The sequence below is a fragment of the Pithys albifrons genome, chromosome 24 (genome assembly GCF_047495875.1).
Source record: "Pithys albifrons albifrons isolate INPA30051 chromosome 24, PitAlb_v1, whole genome shotgun sequence".
Classification (NCBI taxonomy): Eukaryota; Metazoa; Chordata; class Aves; order Passeriformes; family Thamnophilidae; genus Pithys; species Pithys albifrons.
In genome coordinates this window covers 780,851-798,626 of record NC_092481.1, presented here as the reverse complement: position 1 = coordinate 798,626, position 17,776 = coordinate 780,851, and the positions used below count along the sequence as shown (strand labels likewise).

General features: G+C 50.8%; 1 protein-coding gene across 6 annotated transcripts in view; it reads left to right on the top strand.

Moving 5' to 3' along the window:
• SCMH1 (Scm polycomb group protein homolog 1) overlaps window positions 1-17,776 on the top strand; it is a 77,855-nt gene that overhangs the window by 41,418 nt on the left and 18,661 nt on the right. For 5 of the 6 annotated variants that reach the window (XM_071577006.1, XM_071577004.1, XM_071577005.1 and 2 more), the window contains exons 9-11: window positions 15,270-15,502; window positions 16,049-16,175; window positions 17,208-17,408. The exons of the other annotated variant lie outside the window; for it this stretch is intronic. In XM_071577006.1, the coding sequence (XP_071433107.1) occupies window positions 15,270-15,502; window positions 16,049-16,175; window positions 17,208-17,408 (561 nt within the window). The remainder of the gene's footprint in view (window positions 1-15,269; window positions 15,503-16,048; window positions 16,176-17,207; window positions 17,409-17,776) is intronic. 6 annotated transcript variants of the gene reach the window in all.

Genomic DNA, 17,776 nt, shown 5'->3' with positions numbered 1-17,776 from the left:
TGGTGGATTGCCTTGGGGCAGCTGAACCCCCCAGCCATTCACTCACTCACGCCCACAGTGGGATGGGGGAGAGAGACAGAAGGGTGAAGGGCTGAAAACTGGTGGGCTGAGGTACAGACAGTCTAACAGAGGAAACAAAAGCTGTGGGTGCAGGGCCAAGCAGGCTCTCAGTCACTGCTCCCCACTGCAGGCAGGTGCTCAGCACCCCCAGGAGAGCCAGGCTCTGTCCCAGGGGACGGTGACTGGGGACAACACACACCAGCACTCCACCCACCCCTGCTCCTCCTTCACCCAGCTTTACATGCTGAGCATGGTGCCTCATGGGCTGGGATATCCCTTGGGCAGTGGAGTGCCAGCTGTGCCCTCTCCCAGCTCCCTGTGCCCCCCATGAGGACAGAGCAGAGCTGGTCTGTGTGCAGGCCTGGCCCAGCAGAGCTGAGCCCTGGGGTGCTGTGAGCCCTGCTTTGGGCACCAACCCAACACAGCAGAACCTGAGCTGTTAGTGCAGAGAATGAGCTCCAGCACAGCCAGACCCAGTGCTTTTGAAAAACCTTTGCATGCATTTTTCTAACCTTCCTGGTCCTTGAGGAGCCTGTGGGCTCTTAAACAGGGCAGAAACAATCCTGCTCTCAGGTCACTGCCATAAGTGGAGCATGGATTGGGGAAGCTGCTTTGGAGAGTCCTTCTCCATTACAAGCAGTACAGAAAATCAGTATTTAGGATCGACCTAAAGAATAAGTTACTTTAGTTACTTTAAATCATGACTGGGGAGAAAGAGAGAGTGTCAACAGAAATGGAGGTGCTGCTGCTGAGCTTCAGGTAAGTGGAGAGGGAAATAACTGTAAAAATATCAGTGAGAAGAAAGGAGATAAGAGGCTGGTTAATGATTGTAGTTTCTGGGGCCAGCTGCCCTCAGCTGGGAGGTGGGATGAGGGAAATCCCCTCAGCCAAGGGAGAGAGATGTGTCTGCCTCTAATTCATGGGAAATGGGGAATCAGAACTGATCACAGACTAGAGGAAAGTTCAGTTCTTTTTAGTCAGGGAAGCACACATTGGAAGAGGATCCATGAGAAGGTTTTTTCCCTTCTGAAGTGGTTTGAGAGATGAAGAGTTATGAGCACCTGGGGGAAGAGAAACCAAAGCAGGGTCTTCTCAGGTACCTCTGTGTCTGTCTCTGCCAGGTTAAGGCACAAGGGCTGGGAAAAGGGCCTGGGCAAGTAGAACTGGAGCTTTCTGTGGCCCGTGATTGGGGGCACAATTATCTGAGAACTTCTACAAGATCTGGGTCTTTGCACAAGGAAGCACATATAGGGCTCTTATTTAAACACCAGCTTTAGTTTTGGAGAAACATGCATTTTTCTGGGGTTTGTGCCCTAGTATCAGGAACTTTATCTGGGATTTGGTTCAAAAATACCTGAGTACTGTGTGCATGATCCCAACAGTGCTGCTGCTGGGCGATGCTGTGGCAAGGACAGTCCTCCCTGGCCTCTTGAGAAGCAGCTCCTTTTCTAGGTCCTGAGAAATCCAGATTTAATCTATACCTGTGAAAGGACCTTCCCCACACACCCCCCACTCTTCCACTGTAACAATGTCCCATGTTTCATGTGTTACTACTCGAGGGCAGGGAATGCTGTCTCTGACCATGAGGATGCAGGGACACACCTGCCACTCAGAAGGTGCTTGTGCCATTCCTCTCTGGGCTGTGCCCCTGGCTGATAGTGACTTCCTCTGGCTTTCCCCAGCGGGTTTGCTGTCCCTATTCCACCCTTTGGGGTGCTCCATGACAGAGGGGGGGCTCCATGCTGGCTGTGGAAGGGGGGCAGCAGTGAAAGCGTTAAGGCTGTGCCGGCAGAGCTGGAAGCAGCTCCAGCTCTGGAATTTGGAGGAGTGGAAGTTGCTGCCTTGGCACCAGCCCAGCTGGCAGAGAGGCACTGAGCCCAGCAGGGCAGAGCAGACCTAATACAGAGCAGGTCCTCTGCTGCTGTGCCAGGGCTGGTGGGAGCCATGATGAGGGCACTGGGGACACTGGTTAGCAGCAGGCACTGCCTGTGGGCTGTCAGCACCGTGTTGCCCCTGCCTGGGCTCAGCTGCTCCTCAGCATTCCCTTCTGCTTGCAGAGCAGGCAAAAGTTAATGGTTTAGGGAGTTCCTATGAGGATACACTGAAGTGGAGCTCCCACTCCCCCTGGACTCAGCAGCTGTGCATTGCTCAGAGCTGCCTGTGCTGCCATAGGGGCCGGAGCGTGCCAGGGGCACCCCGGGGGTACAAGATGCTGACCCTGGAGAGAAGGTCTGTGGAGTTTTTCATCTCTCACTGTGTGAGTTGTTGGTTGGCTGCTTGGTGTCCTCAAAGGAAGATGATTTCTTGCCCAGGGCTGGAGGTAATGTGTATTTTATGACTTTATTTTGGATGTTGCTTGGTTTTTCTTCCTTGCAAGGTAAGAACATGGCAGTGGGTGGAGGAGCCTTGTCAGGAGTAGTAGGCAGGGTAGCACTCAGGTGAGCTCATGTGCTTTCCTGCTTGGAGGAGGTGGGAAAATATTAATTACTGTCATTTCAGGACTGAGCTGGGATTTGGAGCTCACACGTCAGGCTGGGTGACGTTTCGTTGCATTGAGGTGGCTGGTTGTGGGTCCCCACAGGTAGAGCTTGTGCAGTGACAGTGGGAGGAGGGAACACAGAGGAGTTCATGGCAGTGTGTCTGTGAGTGTAAGGCACAAGCAGCTGTGGTACCTGGGTGGGGCTGCCTTTGAGATGGCTGTTGGAAGATCCCAAGGAAACTGTCTTGAGCTGTTTGGAGCACAGAGCTGAGGCTCTTAGCTGTGATCCTGACTTGGTTCAGATTCGTATCCTGGAATGTGCACTGGGTTTGGAGATCTGGGGGCTTGAATGAGAGAGCCCAGCACTGCAGGAGGATGTGCTGGTCCTGCCACCCTCTGGGGATGTTGACTTCTGTGTGGGGGTCAGCAAACAGCAAATCTGTGGCTCATTGGGAACCATCAGTGTGGCATGTCAGAGACCTGAGGTTACTGTGGGATGTCTTGGGGCTGGCAAGAGCCTCCTGAGGGCAGAGATTCCTCCATCTCCCAGCCTGTCCTTAGTATCAGTGTCTAGGCCTTCCTCCCAACTTGATTCCTCCTCATGTGTTTCATTCTAAAGTATCCCAGAGAGGCTGGATTGTGTTCAGGATGTTTCCTTCCCTTTTCCACTCTGCTTCCTGGCTCAAAACAAGATTTCAGTCTCAGGGTATCACTGAGCCTTGGCAGGAGGTTTCGTCGGGACCCTGCTGTTGGAACATCCCTCTCTTTGGGTGAATAGCACTGGGGTCACCACTCCATTTCTGCAGGATCTCTGACCAGGAACTACACTCCATCTGGGTCATGGGGCAGAGCTGTGCCTGTGCAGGCTGGAAGTCTCAGTGCTTTCAGGATGGAATTGGATGACCTAAAGGAAGAGCAGTATTCCAGGGCTTTTATTTCTGGAGGTCTAGAATTGTCTGACTCGGGATGTCCTGAGCCTCTGGTTCCAGGCGGGGCTGGTGTCTCTGCCCAGCCATCCTCTGCTTCCAGGTTTGGAAGCACAGTTGAATGAGCTTGAAGTATGTCCAGGATGACATTTTGTGTATCTTTAGGAGAGCAACAGGGAGAGGAGAGTTTCCCATCAAGACAAAGGGGTTTAAGCACTTCAAGGATTTAGGGCTCCATCCTGTGTCTTGCATGTCCCCAGCACACGTGTGCCAGCCCCTGGGGACAGGAGCTTGGTCCCTTGTAGGGATGCTGCTGCTGTGGGCAAGTGCTCCAGGAGCCATAATGGTCGACCTGACTCTTCTCACACAGCTCTGTAAAGGCTGCACATGATGACTCCCAGAATGGTTTGGTTTGGAAGGGACCTTAAAGACCATCCCATTCCAATCCCCTGCCATGGGCAGGGACACCTTCCACTAGCCCAGGGTGCTCCAAGCCCCGTCCAACCTGGCCTTGGACACTCCCAGGGATGGGGCAGCCACAATGGGATGACTATGATTGGTTACTGGGATGGGTGTGCTCATGTGTAAGTGGGAGAAACAATCCCATTTTGTTGGGATTTTTGACAGTGACTCTGTAGAAGCAAGAACATTATATCATCTTTTTGTGACCTACTGGGGAGTTTCTTAATTTTTTTTTTTGTTTTTTTCTCATTTTTTTGAGGGGAGAAGTAAATGCTGGTGAGCCCATCTCTGTCCCTGGGTTTGTGAATGGGTCTGTGTTGCCATGGTGTGCATTATGGAATCTGGGAAGTTCATCCTCAACACACAGCCCCACTTATTACAAAGATCAGACCTTTTGTGGCTTCTCATGATTCTTCTCTTGATCTTTGGTATTTTCATAACTTCTGAACAGCCTTAAAAAAGAACAGAAGGTGGAACAAACCGCACCCACCTGGCAGTCTCCTCATTCTTTGTGCACTGATAAGTTGAAGGTGTTCTGCTAATATTTAACCTGGAAGCCAAAGCTAAAAAAAGAGCTTTGGAGAAGGTCAGAATAATCAGAAACCCCAGGAACAGCCCTGAATAGCCTGCATATGGGGGGAGTACAGAGCCATTCCCAGTGGGGGCTTTGGAAATCCACTGCAGGTGCCTCCCAGGGGCAGAAGATGTGACCAGTCAGTGTGGCTGTGGTGGCCTCGTGGTCCATCTCTCACTGATTGTGGCTGTGGTGGTCTCGTGGTCCATCTCTCACTGATTGTGGCTGTGGTGGTCTCATGGTACATCTCTCACTGATTGTGGCTGTGGTGGTCTCATGGTCCATCTCTCACTGATTGTGGCTGTGGTGGTCTCATGGTCCATCTCTCACTGATTGTGGCTGTGGTGGTCTCATGGTCCATCTCTCACTGATTGTGGCTGTGGTGGCCTCGTGGTCCATCTCTCACTGATTGTGGCTGTGGTGGTCTCATGGTCCATCTCTCACTGATTGTGGCTGTGGTGGCCTCATGGTACATCCGTCACTGATATATGTCCTTGAGCTGACTGGACACAAACAGCAGTAGAGCAGAGCAAACTTCTGCAGGGTGTGACTCTGTGAAGAAACCAGTTTGCTCTGTCCTGTTGCAGTTGTGGCTCAGGTGGGCTTGGACGAGCTGCCCGAGCTGGGGGCTCGCCCAGTCTGTGGGTTGGTTGCTCCATAAGGTTTGGCTCTGGGATTTTCCTGAGAACCAGACTTGTCACTCATTCCTGGTGCTTCTGGAGCCTTCCTTGGGGACAGGCTCTGCAACAGGCTCTGCTGTGGCCTCCCGAAGCACCAAGCCTGGAAGAACTGCAGTGATGGTTTTCCTGAGGGGTGAAAACGAATTGATTTGTGTTGTCACTGTCTGTGCTGGGACCAGTTCTGCTCATGTTCCATCTGCTCAACAGCTCTGGGGGTCACAGGTGTGCTCTTGTCATTGCTGCTGGGTACTCCCCATGTGCCCACGGGCACTGCCATGCAGGAGATGATCTCAGCCTGCTTTGGAGTAATCGAATTAAGTTTGAGTACTGAACTTCAGATTTTTAATTGTTTCCGCTCTGACAATAAATATTGACGTTGTCATTTTTCTTGGAGCTCCCTGATTTTGCATTTCTATCTCTTCTTTCACCCACTGGCTCATCCCTCAGTCAGGAGCTTGAGTTTCAACTCAGCTGATGCATTTCTCAGGCTGGAGCTGCCCAGCTCAGTTCTCATCTTCTTTCTGTAGTTCAGAATTTCTGTTTTAATTCTAAAGCTGCTTAACAGCTGATTAAAACAATACACTGTTACAACAGCTTTATTCTTGCAGATGGAGAAGATGAGACTCATAGGGGGAGACCACAGCAAGCAGGAACCCAGTTGTGTTGCAGCGAGGTTATTTGGAATAAGAGGTGGTGGGATGGGGACAGGAGGAAAACTGCTGATTGGGGATATGAAGAGGGTGATTGTGGGCAAATTTGGCATTTCCTTGCCCTCTGCATTTGAACCATGTGCTGCAATAGGGTCACTGCAGCTCATTGTTGACCCACCTGGGAGCTGGGCTGGGAGGAGGAGCCTGCTCAGACAGGCTGGGGAAACTGGTGCCCCTGTGCTCTTGGCTGCACCTGAACAGGAACACCTGACTGGTCCTGGAGAGCTGGATCCAGAGTTCAGTAGTCTGAGTACTGGAGAAATAAAAAATGATGCTGGCACAAAGAGTGCAAGCCAAGGCCACCAGCTTGGGGCTGCAGAGATTGCTGGACACTGGCTCATACAGGTGAGTATTTCTCTGAGGGGGATGAGGGTACTCTGCTGTAATTCTGCTGAGGGCTTCCTGTGCAATACAGATGTGCACACTGAGTCTCTCCAGCCAGCCCTGCTGTCCAGAACTGCCATTCTTCCCCTGTGCCAGGTTCATTCACAGTATGGCCTTTCTGCTCTTTGTCTTCTGGGAGCTGGAAGAGGGGATGGCAGGGGAAAGAGGGGCTGAAGGAGCAGGAATATGCTGCTGCTTCAGGCTCCAAATGTGTAATTGGCAGCATGAGATGTTTGTGGTTGGTTGTGCAGATGTTCCACGGCAAACGTGCTGAGAGATGAGGGGCTTTGAGCTGCTCTTGGGGAGAAACTGCTTGGCTGCTCCAGTGGTGGGACACGAGGCCATTTTCCCTGTCCAGGCACCAGCCTTTGCAGGGTTTTATAGAAAATATGCCTGACTCTGTTTCCCCATTCTTTCCCTAGTGCTGCCCAGTGGGCACAAAGCAGTTCATTTCTTTCCTGTATGGGGAGAAACGAAGCCCTGGGTTTGGGACTGAGGAAATCCATGTGCTCAGCACAAAACTGAAAATGGCTTTTGCTGAGGACAACAGTTTGGATACCCTTGCTCTGCACAGGCTGTCACTGTGTGTCTGATCACAAGCCAGTCCCTCTTCTCTGTTTGTTGTGCCCTCAGCAGAACAGAGCTGACCCTGGGGCATTTTGGGGGGATACATTTATTGTGTGGCACTGTCTTGGTTTGAGATAAGCAACTGCCAACCCCCCCAAGCACAGAGAGAAAAGCCTCCCTCCTAACACCAGGGAAAGGGAGGAAAAGAGAGGGGAAAGAAAAAAAACACTTCAAACTGCATTTATACTAAAACTACATATATTTTTCACAGAAAGAAAGAGACAATTAGAAGAGAGTACAAATATTCACTCACACAAGTCTGGAACAACAAATTCCCCACTTCAACTTCTTAACGAACACACAAATTCTACTGTCCTAACTACACATTACTTAAGAAAAGACTTATTCCCCAGGGAGACAAACTCAAGCAGAAAGGAGAGACCCAGAACAACACAATTTACTTTCCTGAGATACCCTGTGAGCCAGTGGTGGGCCTGGTCCTCTCCATCCCCCCTGGGACAGCATCGTGTGTCCTCCCAAGAGGAGGCTGAGAAGTGACTGCCTTAACCACTCCCACACTGGTTCCTACTGCCCTGGAGATGATGTCATAATGTGGTATGGAATATAAAATTACTGGCTAGAAGAGGTCAGCTGTTATCTCAGCCCAGCTCAAGTCAGCTGACAGCTTCAGCCTAGTCCAGACTTCAGAGCCCAAATTTAGGCCCACCTGGGTGAACCCATAACAGGCACATCCTGCTACACTTGTTGTGCTGCACTTGTTGTGGGTTTCAAAGCACTTTCCCCCTCCCTGAAGACTGCACAAGGATGTTTATACTCTAAAAAGCATTAATTACTGCTAAGTAACAATAAGAGCTATTGCCTCTGAAATGATGGTGGAATCTGGTTAAAACCACTGAAGATGTTGGACACTGTGTGCTAAACAGAAGAGGCAGAGCAGTGTGAAGGAACTCTCAAAAATGCTCATTGTGACCAAAGAGTTTTAACAGGACCAGTGAAGGGCAAACTGGGGGGGGTCTCAGCAAGGCAAAGCTGAGCCCTGGCTGAAATGTCCTTGGTCAGGCTGGAATTATTGGAAAGTGGAAAACACGAATCCAGGGATTGGCTGCAGGTCTGGGAGCTTTTTGCTTTGTTTGTAAACAGTAAAATGAGGATTTCTATTCAGTTGGTTTGTACTGTGACATCCAGTGTTCTGATCTGTCATTTCTCCTAAGTGGAATCTCTCCCTGGCTCTTTCTGGCCACAGCTGCTCTGAGCTGATGTTCTTGTGCAGTGAATGCTGCAGCCCAAGTTCTCTGTCCTGGAGGGGCTCAGAGCCCAGTGCTGTGCAGCTGAAGGCAGGAGTGGGTTTATCCTCACTCACTGCCTTCCATTTATCAGTGTGATGATCACCTGCTGTATTCCTGCCCTGAGACCCTGCCCTGCTCAGGGGCTGCCACAGCACTGTCTGCCCTGGGCAGTGAGAATCCTAAGACTTTCCTCACCTCTCTCATCCCCTCACCAGCTCACTCAGGATGAGCAGTGCAGATCCTGGTGTGCATCCCTGTGTTCCCCACATAGATCTCTCTCCTCTGCAAGAATTAGTCTTTACCCCTACCCATTCTAATCCTTGATTTATCCCTGTAGAAACCTTTCCTCATATCCCATGGCTTGGGGTGGGGGGGGTGTCTGAAAGCTTTTGATGAGGCTCCTGGAGACTTTGTGGGCTGTCACACCCATCCACATGGTAGCCAAACACCTCCAGGTGTTCCAGCAGCTGGATTGACACTGCCCAGGTAGGTCAGATTCCTCCTGAGGGCTGTTACTGCATAAAGCTTCCATTTTGTTTTGGAAGATGTTTTAGCCAGATGCACCTTGTGCTTGGGCAGAATCAGCTCCTTGGGTTTAGTAAATGTCTGGGTGGATGGTGGGGATGGAGAGGTCTCTTGGGTCCTAAGTTCTTGTGATTATTTGTGTAAGCAGACCCTGCAGGTCCAGAATTGGGGTTTTGTGCTCTTCAGCTCCAGTGGCACTGACTGCAGTCTCCAGTTGTTCTTTTCCACGTGTCCACGGGTGATTGTCACCTGAGGTGGGACAGAGGCAAGTCACCAAAGCTGGGGCTGTCAGGTGCTGCCCAGCACCACTGAGGTGTGGGCAGGGGGCAGGAACACCTGGCAAGGTTTCCAGGATCGCTCTGTGTTGCTTCAGAGAGAGCTGGGTGTAATTGCCAGGGTGGTTTGGGGCACAAGGGAATGCTGCTGTGAGAGCTGAAAATGTAACACTTGTGCAAATAGCAAACAGCAGTTGCTGGTATCACTGACTCCTGAGACTTCTTTTTTTCCCCAGATGTTTTATTTTTACAAATAAAACCACTGGGAAAACAAATAAAACAACCATAAAATTGCCACAGTTGGTGCCAGTGGGGTGTACAGTGGCATCTGCAGTGACAGAGCTCATCCACGTGCCAACAATTAAGATAAAAGAATTGGTGCTCCAGGCCATGCAGATTTGTAAGCTTTTAAGAAGTGGGACACTCATGATGAATGTTCAGAGCCTGTCTCAGGTTCAATAAATGTGCAAGGCATTGCTTTAGTTTGAAATAATAGCTCTTCATGTGCCTGTGGGTGTCCTGCCCCAAAAAGACATTAAAATGCAGCCCAGTGGTCAGGATGAGCAGGATGGAGACTGTTTGGGGGACTGTGGTTTGGGGTTTCTTTGTGTGCTACCATGTAACTGCTGGCCAGTGAGGTCTGGCAGAGGGTCAGTGAATAAAGAACCTCTTTTCAGTAGTGGAAAGCTGAAACCAGACAAACCTTGTGTAAGAAGAAACTGTATCTTTGGCTGGTGGATGATCATGAGAACAGGTGGGATCCAGCAGCACTTGGATCCTGGCTGTGTTACTGTGCTGAGTATCTCCTCTGACCTCAGCCTTAGCTCAAACAGGTGTTCCAGGATGGAGAGCAGGGAATCCCTGCAGGAATTACTGAATTATCAGAATAATTGCCTTCTGACTTTCAAATTCTAGGATTTGGAGTCTTTTTCTTAATCCCTGTCCTTGCAGGGAGCCCACATCTCCCACCCCCACTCTAACCCTTTCTCCTGTGCTGTGTCTGCCACCCCTGCTGAGAGCTCAGGACTGTCCAGGTCTGGAGCCCTTCCAGAGCCTGTGTCTCTGTCCCAGTCATGCTCGTGGTGGCCACTGACGACAGTCTCTGCTTTGGGAAGAATCACAGAGGTTTGAAGCTTTCACAGGTTATTCTGGGACAGGCACTGAGCTCTGGTTCCTGTCCAGCTTCAGCCTTCAGGATATCTAGGACTAAAATGTCTCATCCAGGGAAGGATTCAGCCAGATCTCAACAAGATTTCTGCTCTCTGGCAAGGTTACTTACCTTAAGGGTGTCTCTTTAACCCACCTCTTTTGAGTCCTGCTTCTGCCTTGCTTCAGATGGGGCAAGGGGCAGCTGAGCACCAAAAAGCCCCTGGAGGGGTGGCCTGCAGGTCACCCTGCAGAAGGGCTTTGGAATGGACATGAGGGGTGTGCTCAGGCTGCTCAGAAACCACCCCCTGTCCCTTGGGACACTGCAGGGGTCGTTTCTGAGCTCTCCAGGGAGAAGTGTGGAAGCTACAGCTGCATCTGAGAGTGCAGAGCCCTTGGCACAATAAGTGGAGATTTGGGGTTTGAGCTCCAGCAGCTCTTGGTAAATGAGGCTGGTAAACAGGAGAGGAAGGTAGGAAACCCTTCTCCAGCTTCATCATTTCTGTTCCGTATTTTCCTACATGTTCTGGCCTTGTAATTCTTGTCCCAAGGACATAATTCTGTCTTCCTCAAGCTGTGCCAAGCCTGAGATGAGCTCATGGGTGACAAATGCTGCTTCCTCTGACTACCCTCAGAGTGTGGATGGCAACTGTGAGAGCCTCCTGTAGATAACAGTTTGAGGCAGTGTGGTGGGCAGCTGCAGGTGCCACTGGTGCCATGTGTCAGCCAGCAGGGGAGACTTTGGCATTAGGAAGCAGAACCTGAAATCTGGAATTCTTAGTCAAGTCTCTTTGTGTCTGTAGGAAGCTCAAAGTTCTTGTTTAAACTAATCCTTCAGTGGTCAATAACACCATCAGTGGTGTCTGACTTGTCCTTGGCTCTAAGTTCAGCTATGTCTGGTCCTGTTTAGGGTGATGTTTCTCACTGATGCCAGCCAGCCCAGCAAGGAGCCAGCCCACTCTTCTGTGCCTGCCCTGGTGCTAGATGTCTGTGTGACCCAAAACAAGACAGTTCAGCCCGCAGAAAACTTCTGTTGATTAGTTTTCTGTTCCCTTAACGAGCTGGAAGGGTTAACCATGAGTTCAGATCACTGAATAATTCAGGTTAGAAGGGATCTCTGGAGGCTTTGTGGCTCAGCTCCTCACCTAAAGCAAGGCCAGCTTTGGGGTTGGTTGGATGGCTCAGAGCTCAGGTGAGAACCAGACCTGTGGGACTCTGCTTTTCTCAGCAACAGCAAACTCTGGATTTTTTAAATAAGGGAGGCCCCACTTGACTTTCTGAAAATGTGGCTCGTCTTGGTGACTTGTACAAGGAAGAAGAAGGTGGAGATGTCTCTGGCAGCTGCTCACTGTTGGGCTGGCACCGTCACCAGCTGAATCACCGAATCACAGAAGAACCTGACCTGGAAGAGACCCCTGGAAGGATCATCCAGTCCAGCCCTTAGCCCTGCACAGACCTAGCCCCAAGAGTCACCCCCTGTGCCCCAGAGCATCATCCAAACCCTCCTGCAGCTCTGGCAGCCTTGGGGCCATGTCCACTGCCCTGGAGAGCCTGGTCAGTGCCCACCACCCTCTGGGGGAAGAACCTTTTGCTGAGATCCAACCTGTCCCTGCCCTGGCACAGCTCCAGCCACTCCCTGGGTGCTGTCCCTGCCCTGGCACAGCTCCAGCCATTCCCTGGGTGCTGTCCCTGCTCACAGGGAGCAGAGATTGGAGCAGCCCCTGGGGAGGAGCTGCAGCCCCCACTGAGCTCTGCCCTCAGCCTGCTCTGCTCCAACTGAACACACCAAGTGCCCTCAGCTGCTCCTTGTATGGCCCCTCCAAACCTTTCAGCATCTTCATGGCCCTTTTATGGACACTCATTAATAGCTTTAGATCCTTAATAATTAAGAAGCAATAATAATACAAATGAGATGCAGTAAATGGAAGCTTTTGGCAGTTAAAGGATATGGGGACAGTGCTTGGAGCTCTGAGATAATCCTGCATGCTGTTCCCACAGCTGTTCCCACCTCTGGAGCTCTGTGGGTGCAGGCAGCACTGAGTGCTCAGCACTGCTCATTCGACTGCCATTCCATGCTTCTGGACCAGGTCCATGTGACAGCAGGGGCTGAAATCCTGTGGGAAGATAACAGGCATATGAAAAGAAACTTCAGGCTCCGTTAGGAACCATCCAGTCACTGGAAGTTGTGCCTCAGGGATGAGACAGAGCCTGGGCAGCAGTGACCTTATGTTTTTGGGGCTGCACTGTGGCCAGGTGGGTACAGCTGGTGGGATGACTGATCTGGAGCTCTTGGTGTGTCCTCAGGATAAGTGAGGGCAGCTCTGCATCTGGTAGGGCAAGAGAAAGGAATTAGCACAGGCTGGTTTTTTCTCACATTCTGGTTAAAATCCAACAAAAAGCCAAACAATCTGCTGAGTGGTGTTGGATCGTGGCAGTGTAAGACCTCATTTCATTAAATCACTTCGGGTCAGAAAAATGTGCATTGCATCAGTCTCATGGAAGCACCCCCAAGTCAAACAGCAGTGCCTGTTCAGCAGTGTGCTCAGGGCTGTGCTCAGCACCACTGTTGGGCACACAGCACCAATCCAGGTCACAGGCTGTGTTTCTGCCCTGAGCTGGCTGCACATTAACATGCCATTGTGCCTGTTTGTTGCACAGCCTCCTGGGCTGTGGCAGCTCCTCCATCCCTGTGGGAGCCGTGGCTGTGGCAGAGACCATGACGTACTGCCGGGGCCACAGGAGTGGGAACTGCTCTGGGGGACTGAGTGACATGAGGTGTCCCATCATGGGATCTGCCTGCACCCAGTTCCTGGTTTTTATTGCCCCAAACCCAAAACCAATTCCTTAAGCCTGCAAATAACCATTTCCTGGGCTGTCTGTACAGCTGAAGTGGGCAACAGATCTTTTTTGCTTTTATTTCACCAAAAGATGAAATGCTTTTTTTATTATAAAATTATATAGTGAAAGCTTGCAGAGTTCCCCTGACAGCAGTCTCCTTTTCCCTGGCACTGGGTTCCCAGCAACATGGGCCCAGCCTGGGAGCCAAGGCTGCAGTCCAGCTGCTCTGCCTACTGCATCCCACCTGCCCAAATGCACAATTTCTGTGGGTATGGCACGAGTAAAACTGAGTTTGCTTCACAGCTTGTCTGTAGAATCCTCAGTTTCTCCTCAAAGTTAGAGAAACCTCATTGTGGCACAGCTTGGTTTGGACACTGAGCATTGTGCAGATCTCAGGTGAAATGCTCCCTGCCATGGCTTCCACATCCCTTTGATTTTTCACAGTTGCTTTGAAGTATGGAATGTTTTAGAATCATGAAGCCACAATGGTTTGGGTTCGCAGGGACCTTAAAGCTCATCTCCTCATCCCACCCCCTGCCATGGGCAGGGGCACCTCCCACCAGCCCAGGGTGCTCCAAGCCCTGTCCAACCTGGCCTTGAACACTCCCAGGGATGGGGCAGCCACAGCTTCTCTGGGCAACCTGTTCCATTTTACTTGTGTTTGTCCTTGTTCTGTCAGCTTGGGGATTCTAATAAATCCTTTAATGCCAACATTTCTCTGCTGAGATCAGCTCTGCACACATGAGGTCAGAAGCCCCACAATGCCCATGAGCAGCACCTGCCCCACCTGTGCCATTCCTCCCTGCTGGCACAGCTCTGTGCTGATGTCACCTGTAGCAGGTGACACTGATGCTCCTGGAAAACCATCAGCTCTAAGAAGCACTTGAGCTATCATATTAATTTTCTTACCAGCAAAGTAGTCTTGCTGTTACTGTTATTAACATCTCAGACAAGGAGATTCTCCCACAATTCCCTTTATTCACCTGACACAAAAAAGTCATTACTTGGGAAGTCAGACAGACCCTGAATGATTGTGTGCTTCTTCACAGCTTCTGATACAGAATGGTAATGCACAAAAGCAAGGAAATAAAACTAAAACTAAATCTTACCCTGCCAACATGACAAGGAGAATGGGGCTGGATCCTGGATGCACCATGTTATTTGGGTTGGAAAGGACCTTAAAGCTGATGTCATTCCAACCCCCTGCCATGGGCAGGGACACCTTCCAGCAGCCCAGGCTGCTCCAAGCCCTGTCCATCCTGGCCTTGGACACTTCCAGGGATGGGGCAGCCACAATTTCATTTGCCAAGGGAATGAGTCCTTGCTCGCAGTAACTGCTCGTAAAATCCTCATTAAAGAAACCTGAAAAATCTCTGTATGTGCCCACAGCTGTGTGATTCTGGTCTCAGTTCTGTATTGCACTGTTTCCTTGGCCAAGACTTAATTCCTTAACTACAAAGCCACCACTTTTAAAGTGTTTTTTTTAATTCCTTGCCCCTGTGTTGAATACACATTGAGGTTTCCAGGTGTGAGAAACAAGCCATCCTAAAAGACAGTCTGCAGTTTTCAAAATCCAGGAGGGGTTTTTTTGGGTCTTTATAGCAGAAACTTAAATGTAAAGGAAATACTGATCTGCTGAGCTGGGTCAGCCCATCTCTAGCCTTTAACAGGACTTGGGAAAGATGAATGACCAAATTCAGAGAATTTGTGGGCAAATTTACCAGGAGCATGTTTTTTTCTTGAAAAGTGTGAGAAGATAAGAAGAAACAGACTTGACTCTGACAATACATGAGAGGAGCAAGGCAGCTGATCCAGCTGAGCTGAGCTATTGCTCAGGGCCAGGAGCACTAATCCTTGCAAGCATCAAGGATGGAGCTTGTCCCTTACACTGCAGTTCACTGGAAATTTAGGGACAGAGCCAATTTGACTTCAGCCTTGAGAGAGGGGATTTCCAGCACACCCCTGACTGTCAGGCAGGTCTTGACTCTTCCTTCCCTAGGAATGCTCTCAGAGCCTTTTACGTGGTCGCTGGCAGGTCACCACTCGCAGAAGGAAGAGCTGTAGGTGCCAGTTATTTTGAGGAAGGAAGGTGTGGCTGAAAACGTGATCCATGTGGAGTTCAACCCATCCAGGCTAAGCCCCAGTGTCCCACAGCTCAAGTGCTGAGCCAGGGATCTGTGTGTTTGGTTTTTATTCTGGCATGGAGGGTAGTACCCTGCTCAGAGGGCTGTGAGTACTCCATGTTTTTCCATGTGACTCTGTATAAAGATGGAGGCTGCTCTTGTTTTGATTCTCACCTGATTTAATTACATTTGCTTTTTCTCTTTTTATTTCAGTTGTGATTCCAAAGAGCCCTTTACCTGCCTCCGAAGTAAACTCGGAGAAACCTAGCATGCACAGTAGCACAAAGGCTGGTTTGGGGCAGCAAGAAGGGCAAAGGCGTCGCAAAACAGGGAAGAAGCGTGGTCGAACGACCAAAGCACTAATGCACCACCCCCTGCCTACACCCTCCAAGTCAGTGGAGCCTTTGAAATTCCCCAGAAAGAGAGGCCCCAAGCCTGGCAGTAAGGTAAAAGCTGATGCTGATGCAGGCGGGTGAACAGCAGGTGCTGCAGGTCCTGCCACGGGATGGTGCATGCGTGTGTTTGTGCACATTTGTCTCAGCCTCTGGCTGTGTGACTTCAGCAAGTAGGAGACCTGAGGGGTATGTGGGCTGGGAGTATCTTCAGAGTCCAGCCCCAGAGCTGTAGAGAATGTCTGTGTCCTAAAGATCATTTCCATCAAGAAGCTGTGTCTTTTGCTGTGGAGTAGCTTGGCAGATGCTGGGAGCATGACAGGATGGCCAAACAGTAGAATAAACTCTCCTGTCCATTGTGTGTGGCTGGTCTGAGTCAGACAGAGGTGGCAGATCTCAGGCTTGTTATTTTTCAGGATTGCAGTTTATAAAACACACAAGTATTGATTAGTAGGTTCTTGGGATATCCCGTCATCACCATCAGAAATGTGTCATGTTCCACAGTGCCTTGTCTGTTGGATGCAGAGGAGAGAGTGTAGTACTCACGGGTGGTAAAGGGGAGCAGGGATAAAAGGAGAAATATCTCCTCTTTTTCTGCAGAGGAAACCTAGGACATTGCTGAACCCAGCACCCACCTCTCCAACAACCAGTACCCCAGAACCAGACACAAGCACTGTGCCCCAGGACGCTGCCACAATCCCCAGCTCTGCCATGCAGGCTCCCACAGGTAAGGAAGGGTCTTGACCACATTCCTGACAGGATTGCACAGTTAGGGACTGCAGCAGGCAGACAGTGACACCCAGGAGAGTCCCATTTCTTCCTAAGAAAACCATCCTTACAATTCCAGGAGGCTGTCCTGGGAGAGGCACATGAGTCCAGATCAGCTATTCGTTTATCTCTCTGTCCATTTGGAAATAATGAAGTTGTGGGAAGATTGCAAGCCTGCTTGTTGAGTGCAGGGAACCCGTTGCCCAAGTTCCTCTGTGTATGCTGGTAACTCCACAGCTCTCCGGGGACACTTCTCATGGCCCTTCATGCCTGGGGGCACTCATGTGTGCAGCGACCCTTGTGACCCCTGAGCTGAGCTCTCAGACCCAGACCGTGCCAGGCACAGCTGCTGGAGCTGCACAAGGGGCAGAGCAGTTGCCAAAGCACTGTGATCTCTCCAGCTCCAGACAGGATATCGAGGCACACAGGGACAGGAGGGAGTAGGGAAGGAGGAGGAGGAGTGGCAGTGCTCTGCTGCAGATGTGAGTGCAGCTGAGGATGAATCTGGCCAGGAAAGTCTAATGTCTGCTTTCGGCATGTTGAGTCAAGCACTGGATATGGGCTGAGCCCCCTGTTTCCCCAGAGTGTAATTGGCCAGTGTTCAGAGGAAGCTGAAGAACCCTGTTTCCCTAAAAAGGAAATGCTGTAGGAACCCCTAAAAGGTGGGTGCTGCATTCCATCACCCCCTCTGAACACCACGACCACCTTACCTGGCTGGTGTGGAAACCACTTTACAGCCTGACTGCAGGGAAAGCATGGGAGAAACAGCAGCAGCTTGAAAGGTGAGTGTGAGGCAGGAGGATTTTGGAGGCAATTCCCCTCTAGAAGCAGCTCTGCTGTGAGGATGCAGACAGGCAGTTGTGGTGGACTCCTCCCCTCTGTAAGCAACTGGACAGTCTTAAAATCTCAGCATCTCTCAGGTCGGATTTTGGGCATCTCTTTCTTGCTTTCTTGAGTGGGTTAATGGCAAACACATTTCTCATCTTGGCAGTTTGCATTTACTTGAACAAGAACGGCAGCACTGGGCCCCACCTAGACAAGAAGAAAATTCAGCAGCTGCCAGACCATTTTGGACCAGCTCGAGCTTCTGTTGTCCTGCAGCAAGCAGTACAGGCCTGCATTGATTGTGCTTACCATCAGAAAACAGTCTTCTCCTTCTTAAAACAAGGCCACGGGGGAGAGGTCATCTCAGGTGAGAACGGGCCCGCAGCACTTTGCCTTCAGAGGTCATTGCAAGAATCCTCTCGTTGGAAGATGTCTGTCTCGAAGTCTGGTGCAGCCAGGGGCAGACAGAAGAGTTCTGCCTTCTCTTTCTTGCTACACATCTGTGTCAGTGAAGCAACAGCTGGTGGCTGACTCAGAGCGGAGCAGTTCCCATGGCCTGCGGGCACAGCTGCAGGAGCAGGCAGTGGGCACCATCCTGCCCCACCGACCGTCCCCCTGCGCTGCCCCAGCCCCGGGAGAAGGCTCAACGGGGGGGATTTTCGCAGCTCCTTTCGGAAAGACAAGAACCGCCCCGGTTTTTGTTGTCCTTTAAGCCCGTGTGTAGCCTGGGCTGGG